Source organism: Prionailurus viverrinus, chromosome D3 (genome assembly GCF_022837055.1).
Source record: "Prionailurus viverrinus isolate Anna chromosome D3, UM_Priviv_1.0, whole genome shotgun sequence".
Classification (NCBI taxonomy): Eukaryota; Metazoa; Chordata; class Mammalia; order Carnivora; family Felidae; genus Prionailurus; species Prionailurus viverrinus.
Genome location: NC_062572.1, coordinates 17841284 through 17861531, shown reverse-complemented (window position 1 = coordinate 17861531; position 20248 = coordinate 17841284). Strand labels below are relative to the sequence as shown.

Genomic DNA, 20248 nt, shown 5'->3' with positions numbered 1-20248 from the left:
TCGCAGACTACTGCCCCAGGTGCATTTTCCTGTAGCATCTGGTTGCTAAAGGCAAGAGTGGCTTAGAAGAAAGCCTTAGCTTTTGACTGGAGGAGAAAGGAGAAAGTATTACAAGTAGCTGTGGTGCAAAGAGCTGTGGGCAGTTCTGGAAGCTAGGGCCTCCTCAGAAGCTAGAGTTGTCGCAGAGCTTCGGATCTTGTGACGCTGCCTGTGAGAACACGGCCTCTCCTTCTCTGTGCCTGCTGCTTTGTGTCCTGGTGGCAGCCATGGTTTGTTTTCTGTCCTAGGGCACACGGTGACACCCAGCACTGTAGGAAGGCTCTGCACCGGGCCGTCCAGTGCACCAGTGACTACCCCGAGCACGTCTGTGAAGTGTTGCTCACCATGGAGAGGACAGAAGGTGGGGACCCTCCGCTCTCGGCTTCTGGCTTGGAGTCTGTCCCGTTTGCCAGTTGGTCTCAAGACTATAGTCTAAGGACAGACTGTGTACGGGTACCGCCGCTCAGATGGCACTCAGTGATTAGAGCGTTGATGGCACTCGCCAGTGAGTCCACATCCTCTCGCCCCTCTTCTGAGAGTCTCTGGGTACAAGGAGGGCTCTCTGTGATGCGCCCTGGCACAGGGTTCTCTTCATTCTTTGCGGTGGGCAAAGCAGCCCTGTCTGCTCACTAGGGACCGGCAGCACTCCTCCCTCACCCCCGGTCATGACAGAGACATCTCCAGTCTTGTTCCCTGGGGAGCCAGCTCGCAGTTCAGAGTCCCTGCTCTAGCACAATGTCACGCACACGAAAGGCCTGTTGAGGCGCAAAGGGCTGAACATGGCCTTCGGTGGGGTGTGCGTCCCTTGTCCTAGCTGAGAGCCTCGGTATTAAGTTCTCAGTAGGAAATTGCATTTACCTATGGGTGTTGATCTAGATTTGGGGTACGATCCCCTCGGAACTGGAAACAAAACACGGAAGCAACAAAAGCAAATAAAAAACACCCTAACATTTATCATTTGAGCAGCTCTTAAAATCCTTCATCTTCGTTAAATGCCTTGTACCCGTTACATTAGAATGTCTTCTTAATCTTTGCCGTGGAAAGCCCAGAATAGATCGTATTCTGGTTTTCAAGTCTCTTCTAAAAGAAAAGGGATGTTTTAGACATATCTGGGAGGACTATTCACATTCTGAAAAGCTCAAGCCTGCCATAAGGAAGTCCTAAAATGGGGAGCCGACTCTCCGGTTTTTATTGTCTGATGGGAGAGACCTCCGGTAGAGCTGTGGGGAAATTAAGAAAATTTTATACTGTTGCATCCTTGCAAATGCAAAAAAGTTAAAGTTTGCTTCTCTTTCTCTCAAGGTACTCTAGAAGATTGGGATATAGCTGTTCAGAAAACCGAAACTCGATTAGCTCGTGTTAATGAGCAGAGAATTAAGGTGATGATGCTTATTTAAAGTCTTCAGAACCTCTGCTAGCTGTTTTGACTGTGTTTCGTATGAATATTTCTTGTCAAAACCTTTGAGGTCTTAAGTATCGTTTGCTCAGAGAATATTAATTAGTGAAACACTTGAATCCGCATTGAAGCCTATCTTGTATCATTTTCTTGGATTGGCTCAAAATTTGAGCCCCAGCAATAAGTATGTAGTGGGGGGGATTTGGGACCTAAAAGTTATTGGGCTATAGTTGAAAGGGATAGAATGGAGTCCCACGTAGCCTGGTGATTGGAACTTGAACCCGTCCCACTTAATGAGAGCCCCGGTTTTACGATGTGTTTCTTCCTTTTGGTGAGTAATTCCTGGGGACACTGCAGAGCATCCTGTAGACTCGAGAGACAGAACCCTAAGAATCCTGGATAAGCCCTGGCCGGGAAAGTTGTGAGGACACCCTCCTCCTCCTCCTGGCGACCTCTCCTCTCCCTGGGGTAGTGAATTTCCACTCCCAAGTCCCCTTCCCTCACCACTCCCCACGGGTCCGTAGAGTTCCCGCAGTCGCTGCATTTTAGTGATGCGTCCGTGTTCCCAACTTCCCAGGTTGCGGAGAAGGAAGCGGCGCTCGCCCAGCAAGAAGAAGAAAAGGCAGAACAGCGGAAGAGGGCCCGGGCTGAGAAGAAGGCGTTAAAAAAGAAGAAAAAGACCAGAGGCGCAGACAAGCGCAAAGCAGAAGAGGATGATGAGAAAGAGTGGGGCGATGATGAAGAAGGTAAAGCTTTCTGGAAACGCTACTTGGGAGCGTCTCCAAGTTCCAGTGAAGTTATGAAAAACATCCAGAGAACTTTTGTCTTAAGCCACGTGAGAATAAGTTGCTCGCATGGTGCCCCGTCACCCTTCCTGTCCCTCTCCACCGTCCACGTGCGTGACCTCCCCCTGCTCGGGCTCCACGCCGTGGTCCATTCCCTGCCCTGCAGCCACCTCGGCCTGTCTTCCCAGCCTCCACTCCCTCCACTGTGCCATCGGCCCCCCTCCGCCTGCCTGCTGTGTGGAACCCCCCTCACCCACTCGGGCTCCCACACCCCAGCTGCCCCTGCCCCTCATCCTCTCAGGCTCCAGCATCCCGCACCGCAGCCCCAGCCTGTGCGGGCACCTGCCTTGTTCGGCCTGCCAAATGGTTCTGACTTGGTAGAGTCTTCAGCCAGTGTTTCTCTTGCCCCTGCCATTCCAGGGCTGGGCAGGTGTGGGTCAGGTTTATTTCAGCAATGTCAGTCAAGGTAAAAGCATTGTCTCCAGACATTAAGGGACGCCATACGTTTTCCTAGTACAATGGTGTCAACCAGAGGGAAATAGTAACGGAGCCATCATCCAATTGAACGACCTTTTGCTTATGCACCTTTTGGGGCCTTCAGAATGACCACGTATGGGTAGCTCACAGTCCTAGGGCTCCAGGTTTAGCAGGAAAGGCAGATGTGACGTGACTGCAGTGGTGGGTAGTCAGGATCGTGGGAGAGCACGGTGCGGATTAATGGCGGAGGCCAAAGGGCCACTGGCGGGTCAGCTGTCTGCAGGAAAGACTTCACGCATCTCGACACCTGGAGGCGGGAGGGATCGCTGTCAAGTGCAAAGGAAGGGAAAGGTAAACCAAAGAGAGTGCCACTGACAGCGAGGCACGAGGCACAGAAGAGCCTGGCATTTTCTCCGAGTGGCAGGTAGCTGGGTTTGAGCCCCGATGCGTGCTGGGGGCGGTGTGCTGGCGTACGGGAGGCTGGGGGAGGCGAGGCCGGAGGAGCTGGCCGGCCTGCCCACTCGGGGCCACTCTTGAATGCAGCGTGCAATGGTTAGACTTCATTAGGAGGGCAGTGGGGAGTTGATGGAAAGGTCTGGAAGTGGGGCCAGTGCCAATTGGCTTCCAGGACCGTTCCTCAGGAGGCAGTGGGGCAGGTGGGTTGGAGTGGAATGTTGTTAAACTCTGCTGAAGGACACGAGACAGCAGTGAACAGTTTAGGGACTGCAGTGCTATGTAGATGTGGAGCCCCTACTGCAGAGTCATCCAAGAGGCTTGTTTAAATTCAAGTCTCCCGGCCCCATCCCTCCGTTGCTGCCCCAGCAAAAGGGGTACTGGAGCATTTGCCACCTGAAGTTGGAGATCCCCTGCCCTTTGATGCAAGTGACTCTTGAACCTTGAGGGTTAGGGGTGCCAACCCCCGGCACAGTCAAAAATCCGCGTGTAACTTTTGATTCCCCCCAAACTTAACTACTGCTAGCCTACCGTTGACTGGGAGCCTTCCCGGGATGCTGTCAGCAGTTGACTAACACATATTTTGTGCGTCACGTATGTTTTATACTGTATGCTTATAATGAGGCTAGAGAAAAAACGTAATTGCAAAAACCAGAAGAGAAAGTACATTTCCATGCTGAATGGTATTTATCAGAAAAGTCCACGTGCAAGTGCACCTGCGCAGTTCAAAACCGTGTTGTTCAGGGATCAACTGTATAATTAAGAGTGGACGATGGGGGACGCCTGGGTGGCTCAGTCAGTTAAGCATCACCTTCAGCTCAGGTCATGATCTCGTGGTGTGCGAGTTCGAGCCCCGCGTCGGGTTCTGTGCTGACAGCTCAGAGCCTGGAGCCTGCTTCGGCTTCTGTCTCCCTCTCTCTCTCTGCCCCTCCCCCGCTGACACACACACTCTCTCAAAAATAAAAAAACATTAGGAAGAAAAAAGAGTGGGTGATGGGGGCTTAAGTGATCACCTGATTTAGTCCACCTACCTGAATGTAACTGAGGCCCAGAAAGTGGGGGGACAAGTTGAATGGGTGAAGCAAGACTTGACAGAGGGCGTGGTATGGCCCAGGTCCAGAGAGTGTGTCCTGGGCAGCTGCCACAGACCAGCCGTTTGTGGTGGGAGGAGAACTTTCCCACAAGAGCACTTACGGGGAACAGCTCGCTGAAGAGAAGAAATCTTTTTTTTTTTTTTCTAATTTTTTTTTTTTAACGTTTTATTTATTTTTGAGACAGAAAGAGACAGAGCATGAACGGGGGAGGGGCAGAGAGAGAGGGAGACACAGAATCGGAAGCAGGCTCCAGGCTCTGAGCCATCAGCCCAGAGCCCGACGCGGGGCTCGAACTCACAGACCGCGAGATCGTGACCTGGCTGAAGTCGGACGCTTAACTGACTGCGCCACCCAGGCGCCCCGAAGAGAAGAAATCTTAATCGTTGCTACTTTGCTTCCTTCAACCTGTAGAGCAGCCTTCCAAACGCAGAAAGGTTGAGGACAGCACTCCCTCAGCTGGAGAAGCACAGGACCGAGAGCCGGAAGCGGGACTCTTGGGGAAAAGTGTGCCCGTGGACGTGGACCCCCCCTCCAAGCAGAAGGAGAGGGCGGCCGCCCTGAAGAGGGACGTGCCCAAGGTGCCCCACGACAGCAGCAAGGACAGCATCACCGTCTTCGTCAGCAACCTGCCCTACAGCATGAGTGAGCCGGACGTGCAGCTCCGGCCGCTCTTTGAGGCCTGTGGGGAGGTGGCGGAGATCCGGCCCATCTTCAGCAACCGGGGCGATTTCCGAGGCTATTGCTACGTGGAGTTCAAAGAGGAGAAGTCCGCCCTGCAGGCGCTGGAGTTAGACCGGAAGAACGTAGAAGGGAGGCCGATGTTTGTTTCCCCCTGTGTGGATAAGAGCAAAAATCCCGATTTCAAGGTGGGTCTGTGCAACACGACGCCTTTCGTGTTGGGTTGCTGCGGGCAGAGCGAACGCTTTTCTCCTGGAGCCGCTAACATTTAGCGTCCACGTGCGGTATCTGTAGTCTGGTAACTGCCGCGTTAACCGGGTCTGTTCTGAGCTGGGTAGCTGAGGCCTGACTCCTGGCTCGGTTTCTTCGAGCCCGCGCTGGTTGACACGTGATGAGAACATTAGGAACTGTAACAATGGCTGCTTGCCGCTGAATTTAGCAGTGGAGAGGGGGCGAGGGGGCCGTGTGAGGTATTTAACATACTGCCTTGTCGGCTCCTTGCCCACACTAGGAGAACAGCGGCTTCCATTCTTGCCATGTTCTGGAAGAGGAAGTTAAAGTGACTTGCTTGGAGTGGTGCCATTAACAATTCACAGCACCCAGGGGCGCCTGGGGGGCTCAGTGGGTTAAGCGTCAGACTTTGTCTCAGGTCACGATGCGGCTGTTCGTGGGTTCGAGCCCCACATCAGTTTTCTGTGCTGACAGCTCGGAGCCTGGAGCCTGCCTCAGATTCTGTGTCTCCCTCGCTCTCTGCCCCTCCTCTGCTCATGCTCTCTCACTCAAAAATAACAAACATTAAAAACAAACAAACAAACAAAAAAACCAATCTGTGGCGCCCAGGGTTGGCTCCCGTCTCTGGGCTGAGTCTGGTATGCACTAGGGTGTGGTGTGCTGGATGGGGCTGTGGGTGCTTGACTTCGTTTCCCTCCCTTCTTTCTGTAGGTGTTCAGGTACAGCACTGCCCTGGAGAAACACAAGCTGTTTGTCTCGGGCCTGCCTTTTTCCTGCACTAAAGAGGAACTGGAAGAGATCTGTAAGGCTCATGGCACCGTGAAGGACATCAGGCTGGTTACCAACCGGGCGGGCAAACCGAAGGTCAGTGTCTGCGCGCGATGCGTTAGCCTCCCAAGGCTCGGGCCAGCCTCGTTCTCCATCTGTTCAGGCTGTTAGGTTCTGAGTGGGTTTCTGGTTTGTCTGCTGAGAAACGACAGGTTGACAGAATGATAGGACACTTGGTTCTACTTGCATTTGGACTCGGATTGGCTCGTTTCCAGCTAATTATGCTAAAAAGAATAGGGCATCGGCCGTGGCGGGGAACCTGCCCTGAATTAGCGGGGGCCTCAGCGCAGACCCCTGGCTGTGAGGTGTGGGCGAGGTGCCCTCTTCCGGAGCGAGCGCCCTCTTGCCCAGGCTGGCCCCTTCACTAGGCCTCCAGCCACCACTTCCCGTCCCTCCCCGAGACCCCATCACGTCCTCCCCTTAGCCCCCCTGGGCACCTTGCAAGATCCTTTTTGTGCGACATTCTGAGTAGTTGTTCAGGCACGTGTTTGGATGACCTCTCGTTCCCCCGGCCGTCCAGGGTGATGGAGAGTTGAAGACTGTGAAGCAAGGAGGGGCCGAGGTGCAGACCTGAGGGCTCATCCCGTGTCCAGCCGCCTCATCCATTTGTTTTTGCTGGATTTATACTGGTCCGTCTGTCCGTTTCTTTCTTTCCTTCGTTATTCTTATCTTTTTTTTCTTTCCTTTTTTTTTTTTCTTTTTTTTCTTTGCTGGAGCAAGCATGAGGTGTACCGACCTCACAAAGATGATCTGAAGTTACGGTCGGTGGCAGAAACAGAGAGGAAGAGCAGGGCCAGCGAATAAATCTGTAGACAAAGGACGGTGGTGGTGGGGGGAGGGAACCCGATGACGGGGTGCCTGCCCGGTACCGGCTTCCAGAACTGAGGGAGGAAGTCGGGTCTGGCTGCGCAGCACCTGACCTGACGGCTCTGGCTCCGCCTCTTTCAGGGCCTGGCTTATGTGGAGTATGAAAGTGAATCTCAGGCGTCACAGGCCGTACTGAAGATGGATGGCATGACTGTCAAAGAGAATGTCATCAAAGTGGCCATCAGCAATCCCCCTCAGAGGAAGGTTCCAGAGAAGCCAGAAGCAAGGAGAGCGCCAGGTGGTGCCTTGGTGCCGCGGCAGATTTATGGAGCGTAAGTGCTTGCGTGCCACCGGGCGCAGGCTCCGTCCTGGCCGGCGCCGCTAGCTGGTTTCCTGCTAGTCACGCGGGCTTGGGCAGAGAGCCAGGGCCTGCCGTGCTGGGGACGCTCACCGTGGCTCACCAGAGCAGGGTGCCCGGAGCAGGTCCGCACGGCGCGTGAGCCGGGGAGCAGAGCCCTTCTGGTGTTCACAGTTTATACACGTGACTTATTTGAGGGCGGTCGGTTTCTAGGCGGCGGTTATTTTAAAGCCTCCTTTGGCAGTAGGGTCCACACGTGTGGATTCAGAAGCTTGCCGGGGTGACCTGTAGCCCCAGCTATAATCCTCGTAAGAGCCAGGTTTTCAGCCGGTAGGAATGAGACGGCAAAATTGTGACGTTAGTTGGTGAGGTCCGAAGGATGACAGCATTTTGATCCGCCCTGCTTGTGACTGTATTGCACAGGGTTGGTCTTTGCCAAAATTGTGGAAGGGGCAGTTTGTTAAACCGGTTTTTGCCAGTTCAAAGTCAGGGAGAACGGGGATCATCTTTACCTTTCTGGTATTCACTCTTCACCTCTTAACTTTGTGCTCTGTGCATTGAGAGAAACTTGTCTCGTAACAGACTGCAGAAATGACCCTTGAAAGTACAGTCTTCACCTTTTAGCTTTGGGTGATTTAAGACCATCCTGGCTTCTTTTCCCAAATCAAGGAGGGGCCGTGAATTGTTGCTTGGAAAGGATACATTCGGTGTTTGCTCTTCCAGGCGGGGGAAGGGAAGAACCCAGCTCTCCCTGCTGCCTCGTGCCCTGCAGCGCCCGGGCGCCCCGGCCGCTCGGGCTGAGAACGGCCCCGCCCCGCGGCCAGCGGTCACCACCTCAGCGGCCACCGAGGCACCCAAGATGTCCAATGCTGATTTTGCCAAGTTGCTTCTGAGAAAGTGAATGGGACTGTGGAGAAGGGAAATGCCTTACTTCATGCTGGCCAGGAAGACCACCCGGCACCCGGCGGTACTCTGGGCATGGAGGGGCCCGGGGCAGCACCCCGTTGCACATTTTCCTCTGGGTTAGACAGAAAGGGATGAGGGTGTCCAAGGGAAGAGGCTTGAAGCGCTCCCTCATATTGAGGGCAATAGGAGGAAAATGATCACTCCGTGGTTGGGCCCAGGGTGTAGTTTCCTAAAATATTTTTGTGTCTTATGGAGTGAGAAACAGAAGTGAAACTCAAACACCGTTTTGAGACCCACCTGTCCAAATGTTTTCGGCCAGCTCTGGCCCCCTTTTATAAGACACTTCTCTTACACCTTGCACAGCACACGTGCCCGTCACTCTTTTAATTTTAAAAGACAAAATGGCAGATGCTAGTAATTCACCAGAATGGCCTATTTTAGTAAAGGGGTGGTGGGGATAGGGGAAGTCACCTAAAAAAAAATTGATGGATTTTTGTTCAAGGGGGCTGTGCGCGTTTTTATATTATGTATTTGTAAATGACACATCGACCCATTGTTTTATGTTTCCTAAAAGCCGAGTCTTTGTGACATTTGTTTTGTCTGGGAGTTCTGTGCGCCACCTGCCGTGGACCATTTTCTTTGCCTAGTGTTGAGTGAACTGTATTCTTTGTCTAAACATCGCGTTTCAGCCCTTTGGTTTTGTTTAAACGCCATGTCAAGTGCAAACTTAAATTCTTCCCACTTAGCTTTGTTTATTAAACTGAAGTTCTCTTAAAAACTTCTTGCCGAATGGTACTCAGATGTTCATTCAAACCCGGACGTGTTTTGAGATGGGTGCACTTGGTGTTACCTAACACATGTGTGAATAGAACTTTTCTAAGTCCAATCCTGTTGTCCCTTTGATTTAAATCCTTTCCGTTGTGATGGGTCTTCAGTTTTAAACTTTACTTTGCAGCATGTTGGCACTGCAGCTTTTAAGCTTTTTTTTTTTTTTTTTTTTTTTTTTTTTTTTTTTTTTTTACCTCTCCGCTTCTATCAAATATTTATTGCTTTAAGAGCAGCATTGCCAGTCCAATAGGGAAACAGACTTTGTAAAGACACTCTGGGGGAAGAAATCAGGAAATGCTTTCATGTGTGATGGAAATCAACCCACCTCACTGGTTTTTTAAGTTTCTGTGCATCAGGCTTTACTACATTTTTCACAGAAAACTGTAAGCATTATACAAAAGCACAGACAGAAGAGCAAAAGGAAGTCCTTACGCGCCTGCCACTGAGCCTCAGCATTTCCCATCTAGCGCATCGGCCTTCATTTCTGCCCCCACCCCCTCCTGCCTGTTACGGACATCACAGGACTCCCCCAGTAACGGCGTAGCACCTGCCTCAAAGAGATAAAGACCTAAAGGTCACAGTATTGTCATCATCCCTAGAAACATGAGCAGTCATGCCTTCGTGTCCTCAGCTATCCATATGGCCAGTTTCCTGCTGTTCTGTAAATGTATCCCCCTCCCCCCACCCCGGTAAGTTAGGATCGGTTGATAAACCTCCCAAGGCTTTTAATCTGAAGGTTCCCCTCTACCTTGTCTTTCTCTTTGGCACAAAACATTTTTTGTCAGGTGTTACTTCTGAATTAAATTCAAGTAGTGGCTGCTGGAAGCAGCCAGAAGAACGTGTGCTGTGACCCTGGTTCCTCCTGTGCTCTTTGGAATATGGCCACTCACCCTCCTGCAGAAGCCTGCTCGCTGGGTGAGGGGACTGGGGATGCTCAGGGACGGCTGCCGAGGAGCCACGAATATTCCCTTCCTGATCCAGGTTAATGTGGCTTTACTCTTGCGGCTTCCCGTCTTACTGTTCTGTTTTCTTGATGGGGGCAGCCTTCTGCCCTCACTTTGTGCTCTCGCCTGTCAACACAGGCCCATCACAGAGTTGAACCTCTTCAGGCTGGAGCTCAGGGTGTTGATGGCTCTAGAAACAGACTTGTCGGGAACATGTGAGTGGGTCTATGTGTTTTCCCCAGGAAACGAAGAACTGTTGGCAAACAGGAGCACGAAATGGCACGCAGTTGGGAGTGTCAGTGACAGGTCGGTGACTTCTCCCTGCCGGCACAGGTAGGTGGCTAACCTAATGGGTTCTGTCCCATTTTCCTGTTGAAATTACCGTCTGGGATCTGTTTTCTGCCACAATAATCTAAATAGGACTTCACGTTCTGCAAGAATTCCTCCTTCATCCTCGTAACAAACGGGAACAGCTCTTGGATAAGACAGCCGAGTCTCGGGCCTTTCTGTCGTAAAATACTTTACTAGAGTCAGTCATCTGTTAAAATAACATCCTTCGCAACAGAACTAAAGCGCACACTTCTCTATAGTACAGAGCGCTGCCGTCAGGCTTCCTTGGTGTGCCTATAACATCAAGAAGAGTTAGGTTGAAGAGCTACCTTACGGCAACGTGCAAATACGAAAAGATTTTTTATAGAGGTGTGAATATCACTCGGGGCCACTTCAGACATTTTTCTTAATCCTTCAGAGAGCTACTCTGCTAATTACACAGTTAAAGAGGTATACAGACACCTGCTACTTCAGAATAGTGACCTCCTTACCGTCAGTGTGTGACTTCTCAAGGCAGAGACCACACTTTGTATGTATTCACCATCATTTGGACCCTGACACAGTGCACTACGGTGTGAGATGTCCCGTGCTCCGTCACTGGGAGGGGGACCCGTGGCCCTTTTGACTCTGAGGAGCACAGCAGCGGTCACCTTGTCGCCTCTGCCGTGTACTATCGATAGAGAACCTTCTTCCATAGAATGACGACGCAGAAACTTGGCCGTGTGGTACATTTTATCGTTTTACAAGTTCCTAGAAAAATAAGGCCACTGGAAGGCAATCTCTTTTGCTTCCCCGAGGGAATGCTGGACACCGTGCTGTACCCTGGCTGCGGGAGGTGGGGGTCAGGTGAGTACGTGGATCAAACTGCATGACAAGAGAGACACATCGGACTATGGCTAAGGGTTTTCCCTTGGTTTGGGAGACACTCCAGTTCGTTACCAAAAATGCATATTTGGTGTTCATAGGTGGCATCTGTTTTCTCAGATGTATTCTTGAATGTCTACCTACACAAGATGTTACAGAGTCAGACTTGGCCACGTGCACAATACCTGACTTGTGGTATGACCCAGTCGAGTGACGAACTCAGAACTTTGAGACTAAAACATCTGGTCTGAGTTGTTGCAAATGAAGTGTGAGAAACATTCAGACACAGAGAAAACCAAGCTGGCCGCTCCGCTATTCTTAATTAGAAAAAGAGTCTTGACAGGGAAAAAAAAAACCAGCCTCTGCGACTCGCGTTCGCAAGCCACCTAGGACTCAAAGACTTCCTTGAAATAAGCAAGGTATCTCACAGAGACGTTGTCAGCATTTTTTATTTTGTATCTCAAAAGTCTGCCCTACTAGTGAGAATTAGTCACAATGCTCATCTCTTTGTAGGGGAGCAAAACTCTCTCAGAAAGAAAGCTTTCCATTATTTCTCAGAACCGGGACCAGGTTCGCACCAAGAGTGCTGACCTCCCAGGTGAAGTCCCAGCACCTCTCAGCCAGTTTCATAGAAACACTTGGAGGAGTTACTCCTGGGGCCCTAGATCTCATTCCACACTCCCGGCCTCTCCCGACCCGAGTGCAAATTCTGCTCCAGAATCCGTGTTCTGGTCACACAAAGCGCACCGGTGCGCCCCCAGCGCCTACTGGGGCCACCACCACGGACAGCGGACGCCACACAACATTTACTAGCTCAAAACAAGAAAATAAATAACTTGGGCTGAGTTATAAGTTACCTTAAAGACAGGGCTTAATAATTTAGTTTTGTCGCTTTTTTAACGAAAACGTTTGGAGGTAAAGAACGCTTAAGTTCCTAATCGGTCTCCTTTTGCTTCGGGAGACGGCTAGGTTTCTAGAAATGCTAAGTGTTGCTTCCCACTGGGTCATCCCTTGGCACCAAGGGAGGCTCTCCGGGGTTAGGGCCTCACGGGCAGAGTCTCCTTAAACCCGGAATGGTTGGGCGTGGCCTCTGGCAGGGCCACCGGGTACTCGGTTGTGGCAAAGAGCAGGGTGTCCAGGGTGGTCTCCGTACACTTGGCGATGAAGCGGATGAATGGCCTCACGTCGCCTTCGTTGGCGACTTCCAGTACATGGTAGTACTCGGACCTCTGCTCCTTGCGGATGGTGATGGGGGGGTAGCCCGCCTGCATCAGGATGAGGTTCATGAGCAGGCGCGAGGTCCTTCCGTTGCCGTCGATGAAAGGGTGGATGTAAACCAGTTTATAATGGGCCAGGGCCGCAAACTCCACCGGGTGCAGGTTCATGGCGTCCTCGGAGTTGAGCCAATGGATGAACTCCTCCATCTGCTTTTCCACGTCTTGAGGATGGGGAGGGATGTGATGTCCCACCAGGACCTGTGTCGTCCGAAACCTGCCAGCTTCCACTGGATCCACGTAACCCAGCACCCGCCTATGGATCTCCAGCACGTCGCCGATGGCCACAGAGCCGATGCGGGAAACCAGCGTTGTGTTGATGTACGTCATTGCTGCGTGCATGCCGATGACCTCGTTCTGCTCCTCCAGGCTTTTCCCTGGCACGGCATAGCGGGTCTCGAGGATGTGCCTGATTTCCGAGAGGGTGAGGGTGTTGCCCTCGATCGCGACCGTGTGGTAGATGTGATGGTAGTAGGTTTCCTCCATGACCCTGCGCAGTGCGGAGTTGCCCTTGGGGATGGACATGACCTTCTTCACTTTGCTGTCAATGATGCTGAAATATCTCTGGTCGATCTCTTCCACCAGCGGCAGTGTCCGGTCCCGGTTGACCAGTGCTTTCTCGTGGTAGGGCGAGATGGTCAACGCTCTGGCGTACAAGTAATCGGCCTGGACGATGTCCTTGTCCTCTTCGGAAAAGATGCCGAACTCGTTGAGTGCGTCTGCGAAGTCTGGGTCCATTTGGAGGGCGTGCAAGAAGAGCTTGTGGGCTTTCTCTCGCTTGCCTTGGCGTTTCATTTCCAGGGCTTGGTTCAGAGCTGCTTTGGCTTCCAACTTCCCAGCTAGAAGAGAGCCAAAGAAGCATGGGTAGGGAGGGCACGGGATGTTCAGGGGCGCTGTCCCCTGTGCCGGTGCTTCAGGGGGCTCGTCCCAGCACTCTCTCTGTGTGTGTGGATGCGTTTGTGCCCCATACCTGGTGTGTGTGTGTCCCCAGAGCCACAGCCTCCACCCTGGGAGGTATCACCTAGACTCCCCAGCCCCCAGCTTTCTGAGGGCCGAAGTGAGTGGCTGTGGCCACAACTCCTGTCAGGTGGCCCTCCTGTACGATCTTCTCAGCTCCCTGCTGTCCTGGATCAGTCCTGATGATGCTGATCCCTGCTCCTGTCCCTTCAGGCCTAGACTGTGAACAGCGCCCCCCCCCCCCCTCCCCCGCCACCTCCACGCCCCGGTGCCAGGCCCTGGGGGCTTCCCCACCCCTGATCTGTTCTTTAAATCTTTTAACCCAGTGATTCTCAAGCAGGGGTGATTTTGTCCTTTAGAGGACATCCAGCAGCGTCTGAGACATGGTGGGGTGTCACAGTTAAGGGCGTGAGGGTGCTACTAGCATCCAGCGGGTAGAGACCAGGGAAGCTCAGCCTCCTAACAGTGCACCACAGAGGACAGCGTGGGGGTAGAAACTTCTCTAGCTCAAGCCCTCCCTCACCAGCCCTCCACCCACTGCTGAGGGTCATTAACACATACTTGGCTTCTTTTCCTTGGATGCCCAAGCCCTCTCACCCTCCGGGTCTCTGCCTGGTGCACTTTCCCCTCATGCCTTTTCCTTTCGGTCATTTTCCTATTTGCACTGGGGTCTCAGCTGAGGCATCCCCTCCAGGGAGCCTTCCTGGTGTGCTCCCCTCCTTCCCCATCACCAGGCTGGTGATGCTGTGCGGCAGTCATTGGTCAGCTTGTCTGAGCCGGGAGCTCAGGGTAGACTTGTTCCCCATAGTGGCCCTGTGTCCTGCACACACGACCCAGTATGCACTGTAAATATCTATGAAATTAACAAGTGTTGAGGAGAGCTGGCCAGTCTGTCTTACCTGGAGAGGCCTTGGTCCTGACCGCCAGCAGTGCCGCATCGCCGGAGGTGACACTGAGCTCTGTAGACGGGCTGGTACACTTGGTGACGGCATGCTGCACCCTGTCCAGCTTGCTCCTGAGCAGGTAGAAGCCTTTGAGCACGGTCAGACACTGCTCTTCGATGGGCCCCAGCGGCAGCAGCAGCGCCAGCAGGGACCCCAACACCATGCTCAGCAGCATCACCCACAGGAAGCGGCCCCAGACGGAGACCCACTTCGGTTCAGTCACTGCCATCACTGAAGCCATCGGCATGAGTGTCATCTGGACGGAGGGGCAGGCCCCCTGGACATACTCCGTTGCCTCAGAGCAGGATCTGCAGGGGACCAAGAGTTGTAGGGGATGAGGTGGGGGAAGGGGACACACGCAAGATATGTTGCTGACTTCAGCTGGGGCTTGGAGGCTCCCACACCTCTTACTTCACTATGACCAGGGGGATTGAGGCAAGGCAGGAAGTGCTTATAAACGGGGAGGGGCCAGCCCGAAAGACTGGTGCCACTTCCAGGCCGTTGGGACTCTGAGCAGTAATGCTACCGCACTCAACATTTATTGAGCGCTTACTGTGTGCCAGGCCCCATGCTAAGTACCAAGGACCTCATGCATACTATCTCTACCAGTCTCCAACAGGAGCAGATGCTATCTATTGTCCTCCCACTTCTCCAGATGAGGAAACAGGCTCAGAGACGAAGCCCCTCGCCCCAAGTCACCCAGTGAGTAAGTGACAGTCTTGGGACTTGAGTTCAGGAACTCTCCCCCAACCTCCCTTGACCACAAATCTCTGTGGTCACACATCAAGATTGGCCAAGGCAGTTCTGGGGCCTAGTGTCTGACACACAGAACTATTTTTGTGGCCTGATTTACTGCCTCTTCATGCCCTCACCCTGGTATTAGCCACAGTGCTGCTCTCCCCTCTCTGGCCTTCCTTTCCTGGCCTGCCCAGCAACGATCTCACCTAGAGCTTGGGCAGTCCAAGCATCTCAAAACCTCCAGCTGTGGGCCAGAGTGGGTGACCCACTCCTCACCCACCATCGGGACAGTGGGCATGTGCTTGGGGCTGGCAGTGGAGGTGGAGGGGTCAGGTATGCAAGCACCATTATGCTGACAATAAGCATTTATTGGGCAACTATGGTGTACTGAGCACTGGGCTGCGGGGTAGCCATGCATTATCTCACTTACTCCTTAACACCTTATGAAGGAAAGCTACCCTTAGCTCCATTTTACAAAGGAAACTGAATCAGCAAGTCAGTTTCTAGAAGGCCATGGGAGTAAACAGAAGCATGAAGAATGAATCCTCAGTGCATCGAGGAAGAGTGCCCAGGTCTTAACCTCTACCTTATTCTCAACCAGGGCCCGTGTACCCCTATTCCGGCCTGCTTCTGGTGCTGGGCCTCCAAGACCCAGAAATGACTGATGAGGTTTGTGATCGCTCAGGGCTTAGAGGCTAATGGGGAAGCTGGCTCGTTGATAACATCTGAAATGGCTTGGTCTGCGCCCTAACGGGGGTACACTTGGCGTGCTGTAGGGGTTTAGAGGAGGGTGTGAGTCACTGCTTCATCCAGGTGCTTTGTGCGGCTCCCGGAGGGACGGGATACACGGCAGGGCTGGAGTTCGCCAGGGACGCGGGTCTGCGCAGGGGAGGCAGGAGATGCGAATCTCACCCCTCGCTACCCTAGGAAGGGGGAAACTGACGCCCAGAGGGGCTGGACTACAGTCCCTCTGAACCCCGCCCAGGACTCACTCCCCCGCCGCCCCCTGCCCAGCTGGCTCTTTCCGAGCCCCTTGGGCTCTCCCCCTCCTACCGCGCGCGGCTTCCGACCCTGCAGCCCACTTCCAGGCGCTCGGAGGCCCCGCAGCCGCCGGCTCCCAGGCCCTGCTCCGCCGCCGGCCTTCTGGCCCCGCCCCCGGCGCCTCGCCTCGCCATTGGGTGGTTCGCCATCCTCGTCGTGGCGGATTGGCTTCCCCAACCTGTCCGCCCCTCGTACTTCCGGGTTTTCGCGTCAGCCCCTGCTTCCCCGGGAAAGATGCGCCGTGGGCCACTCCCATTGGCTGGCTCCTGCGTGGGTCTCGTGCCCGCAGCGGCCAATAAGCAACAGGCGGGGCGGTGCCCGGGCGAGAGGCGGGAGTAGCGTGCGGAAAACCCGCGCGGGCGCGGAGATCTGCGGGTATGATAGATGCCGCGGTCGGAAACTGGTAATTCCGCCAGCCCCGGAGTGCTGTGCTTCCCTCTCCACGTCCTGGGACCCTTCTCCTGGGCCTCCTTTTCCTTAGGTGTGAAATGAGGGTGCTCTCCACCCTGTTAGTCTGCCGTCACAGCCCCTTGTTCTTAGCCACGACGCTGTACCAGGGTTGCCGTCGTTTCTGACCTCTTTTCCTTTTCCTCCCTGAGTTTTTAATTTGGCATCCGCTCGAGAAGGAGCTGGCTGGTTTATTTAGCTTGCCAGGGATATAGAGATTTTTCCTTGAAGCAGAGAGCTGAAACTTCCGTCTTAGTTCACAAGTATTGAAATTAAACACCCAGGACGTGCCCAGAAATGCTAAGCATTAAGATGTTAGCCTATAGACTGGAGCCAGAGGGATCCCGGCCGAAGTTCAGACTTTGTCACCTCCGCTCTGTGAGACCTTCGGCAAGTTATTCCGAGCTTCAATTTTTCCATTTGTAAAATGGAGACAAACTGCCTCGCCTTTGGCCCCAAGTTCAGGATTTGCAGGCCAGACTCTTCAAGATCTGACCTTTTCCATGACACACATTCCCCTCGGGAGCCACTATCAGGCAGTGGTTGTGGGCGTTTCCACTGGAAGCCACACAGCCCTGGGTTCCAAACCCAGCTCTGCCCCCTTGCAAACTGAGTTACATTCAGCAAGTGACTTGGTCTATCTCACCGGTTCCGTTTGCTTTTCAGTAAAATGGGGACAGTGTGATGACAGTACTTCATAGAGTTTTATGTGAGGGCGAAGTGAGATCCTACATGTCTGGCACAAAGCTGACGTTTGGTGAGTATCTGCTGTTGCAGTTATTCCTAGACAAGACACCAAGTCCTTGCTGTTTTTGTTATTCACAGAAGAAACTGTCAGAGCTGTAGGCTGCTCCAACCACGGGGGAGTGACTCCATGTCCTTTCTTAGGTCTCAGCCTGATCCAGTTGAGGGAAGCCACTGGCCTACAGCACAAAGGAAGTGTCCCAACCCAGGCCAGAGGTGTGCTGTCATGAAAGATACCGTGGGGGCGTGGGGGGGGGGGGGGCGGGTGCAGGGCATTGCAAGGTGAGGGACCAAACAGCTTTGGCCCTCGAGGGCTGCGCTTCCGCTTATATCTGGTAACTCTTCCCCTATTCCCCCAGCTCCCGGCCCTTGGCATGGAGAACGGCACATAGCAAATGCTCAAGAGATTTTGTTGACTCAAATAAGAGATATCTAAAACAGGACAAACCATGGTGTTTTTAAGAAACAAAAAAAAAATCAAGATGGTGGTTATTTCTGGGGCTTCTTGTTTCTATCTTTTTTTTTTTTTCTTTTTAAAATGTATTTATTTTGAGAGAATGTGAGCAGGGGAGGGGCATAGAGAGGGAGACAAGAATCCCAAGCAGGCTCCACACTCAGTGCGGAGCCTGACATGGGGCTCGATCCCACGACGGTGAGATCATGATCTGAGCTGAGATCAAGAGTCAGTTGCTCAACCGACTGAGCCACCCAGGGGCCCCGTATTGTTTCTTTTTTTTTTTTTTTAATTTTTTTTTAATGTTTATTTATTTTTGAGACAGGGAGAGACAGCATGAACGGGGGAGGGTCAGAGAGAGAGGGAGACACAGAATCTGAAACAGGCTCCAGGCTCTGAGCTGTCAGCACAGAGCCTGATGTGGGGCTCGAACTCACGGTCCGCAAGATCATGACCTGAGCTCAAGTCGGATGCTTAACCGACTGAGCCACCCAGGCGCCCCTTGTTTCTGTCTTTTGAACGAAGGTCTTGAACACGGTTCCCTTGAAGTGCCCTGAATTTTCACTTCTGATGGCCTGCATAGTAATGTTGTAAAAACTTTTCCCAGAGGAGGGCCAGGCTGCCCTGCTACCAGTGAATTATGGAGGATGGTCAGTGGAGGGGAAAGCAGTGAGGCTCGGGGGCCAGACAGATAATGTGTTCAAATGCAAGGCCTACCTGGGCTAGGTCACTCACCACACTGAACTGGATATCATGGGGCTTGTGGACTTTTGTCTCCTCCCAGGCATAAGATGACATCATCATCCGCTTTTAAAGGCACTGTCCGCTTTCCACCTTTTCAGGCCCCAGTTCTTTAATGAGCTTAGACCGTGGGGAGCAAATCCAGAAGCTGCATAAGAACCATCAAGGAGTGAAATTGCCTGGGCCCGAGACAGTAGAGGGAGGTGGGGAGTGTGGAGAAGGTGAGCGTACCTGCCTTATCCAAGGTGGGTAACAGCTCATCTGCTCTAGCCTACCTTTACTGTGTGAAAAATGTGTCCAAGAGTTGACAGATTTTCCGATTTTTCACAAGAAATGTCAGGCCTAGATCTCGAAGCAGGCTCTCCAGATTTTTTAACAGTTGGCATCTCTGCCCACTGGCCATGCAGGGCTGCCAGACTGTAATCCCTGTTTTAGGCTTTTAAAATGGGCGGGAGACGGTGGCTGGGAACACAGGAAGTAACATCACAAATTCCCCGCTCAGCAAATGACTGCACGACTGTCGGTGACCACCAGGGGGCAGTAATTCACCAAACATCACGTCCCCCGTTCGATCTTTGTCAGGAGATCACACTCAATTTTCTTGACTTTGTCTGCATTCAGCTGTGTTGAATGCACAAAATATGGTCCCTGAAGCGAGATTGAAAAGTCGGCTTTCTCCACCTTAAGCATTCTATATTGGGTGGAAATGGCTTCCTCGTGGCCCACGCAGGAGTTTTCTAAGAGCTTACCTTGACACTTGACAAAGAACCTGGAAAGTGGCTGCTTGGAAATGTGTCCATTATGCAAAACAAAACAAAACAAAACAAACCCTTATGCATCTTTAAGAAACAGCAGTCAAGCGCTTCTTGCTGGCTGAATTGGATTCTATTGCTTAGGAAACACAAAACTCCCCAACTCGAGGCTATATATTGCATTGATGGCTCCAGAATGACTCAACTTCATTTAAAAGAAAATACACCAGACTGGTTCTCTCTCTCCCAACTCCCAGGTTCTTCTCATTTCCCAACCTGCTTGGATTTTTTTTTCTCTCTCCTTCTAACTTAGAGCTGCTGCAGAAGAGGCCCCCAGCAACCCTTTTCCCCGACTACTGATGTCCTCAGTTTGCATACCCAGTGGGGTCCAGGGGGCATCCACAGGAGACAGGGTTTGGGATAGGTGTCCTTGGGCTGATGGCTCATGCTTGGGATTCAGGATGATCTCAGACATGCAAAGAAGTACTGTTTTCAGAGCAATCACTTGGGGAAGTGATGTTTCTTACTTTCAAAAAATTAAACCATAACTGTTTCCTTTTCTCATTAAATAACCCAAATAACCAACTACCTACTTAATTTTTTTTTTTTCATTGAAGTGTGGCTGGCATACAATATTATGTTCGTTTGGGTGTACAACACAGTGACTTGACAATTCCGTACATCACGCAGTGCTCACCATGAAGAGTGTAGTTACTGTCCGTCACTTTACAATGTTATCACAACTACTTTATTTCCTAAAAGCATAATGGGATCACAGATATAACAGAAGGCACAAATAAACAATAAGAAGACAAAAAAATCCCGTGTGCAATTGTACTAGATATTTTTTATGCACATCTATTTTTAAATCATGAAATATTTCAGACATCCAGAAGGCATAGGTAGTCAAATGGGTCCCTGGGTGCCTCCCCGCACCCCCCCCGCCCCCACCAGTTTAAGAAATATCATATTACCAACGTACTGAAGTCCCGGGGCACTCTCCCATATCACCTTCCCTTCCTTCCCTCCGAGAGATAATCACCGTCTTGAATTTGTTGCTTATTACATCCATATATGGCCTCTTGTTTTGTACCCATAGGTATATATTCCTAAATGATATATAGCGATGTTCTGCATG

The 20248-nt window shown here is 52.2% G+C and overlaps 2 protein-coding genes and 1 long non-coding RNA gene across 5 annotated transcripts in view; 2 read left to right on the top strand and 1 right to left on the bottom strand.

Moving 5' to 3' along the window:
- The window catches only part of SART3 (spliceosome associated factor 3, U4/U6 recycling protein), a 36835-nt gene extending 28005 nt beyond the window's left edge, over window positions 1-8830 (top strand). For all 3 annotated transcript variants that reach the window (XM_047827051.1, XM_047827050.1, XM_047827049.1), the window contains 7 exons: window positions 288-400; window positions 1342-1418; window positions 2013-2181; window positions 4656-5110; window positions 5865-6017; window positions 6930-7120; window positions 7870-8830. In XM_047827051.1, coding sequence (XP_047683007.1) covers window positions 288-400; window positions 1342-1418; window positions 2013-2181; window positions 4656-5110; window positions 5865-6017; window positions 6930-7120; window positions 7870-8047 — 1336 coding nt within the window. In that variant the 3' untranslated portion in view covers window positions 8048-8830. The remainder of the gene's footprint in view (window positions 1-287; window positions 401-1341; window positions 1419-2012; window positions 2182-4655; window positions 5111-5864; window positions 6018-6929; window positions 7121-7869) is intronic.
- A 2619-nt stretch (window positions 8831-11449) lies between these two features.
- Window positions 11450-16130, bottom strand: FICD (FIC domain protein adenylyltransferase). Its single transcript, XM_047827053.1, has 3 exons — window positions 15985-16130; window positions 14149-14501; window positions 11450-13131 (listed from the first exon to the last, which is right to left on the bottom strand). The coding sequence occupies exons 1-3, from the start codon at window positions 16119-16121 to the stop codon at window positions 12056-12058; spliced, it is 1566 nt and encodes a 521-aa protein (XP_047683009.1). The 5' UTR covers window positions 16122-16130; the 3' UTR covers window positions 11450-12055.
- A 204-nt stretch (window positions 16131-16334) lies between these two features.
- On the top strand, window positions 16335-17396 carry LOC125148786 (uncharacterized). The gene is made up of 3 exons (XR_007145694.1): window positions 16335-16375; window positions 17086-17176; window positions 17308-17396. It is a non-coding gene; the product is annotated as an uncharacterized LOC125148786 (long non-coding RNA).
- Window positions 17397-20248: the final 2852 nt, after the last annotated feature.

Excerpts from the sequence above, each read along its gene's own strand:
- FICD (XM_047827053.1), bottom strand. The coding sequence starts at position 16,121 with ATGGCGAACCACCCAATGGCGAGGCGAGGCGCCGGGGGCGGGGCCAGA. Across the intron at positions 14,502-15,984 it reads AGGGTCGGAAGCCGCGCGCG|ATCCTGCTCTGAGGCAACGG; the intron begins GTAGGAGGGGGA and ends GGTCCCCTGCAG. Across the intron at positions 13,132-14,148 it reads CAGGACCAAGGCCTCTCCAG|CTGGGAAGTTGGAAGCCAAA; the intron begins GTAAGACAGACT and ends GCTCTCTTCTAG.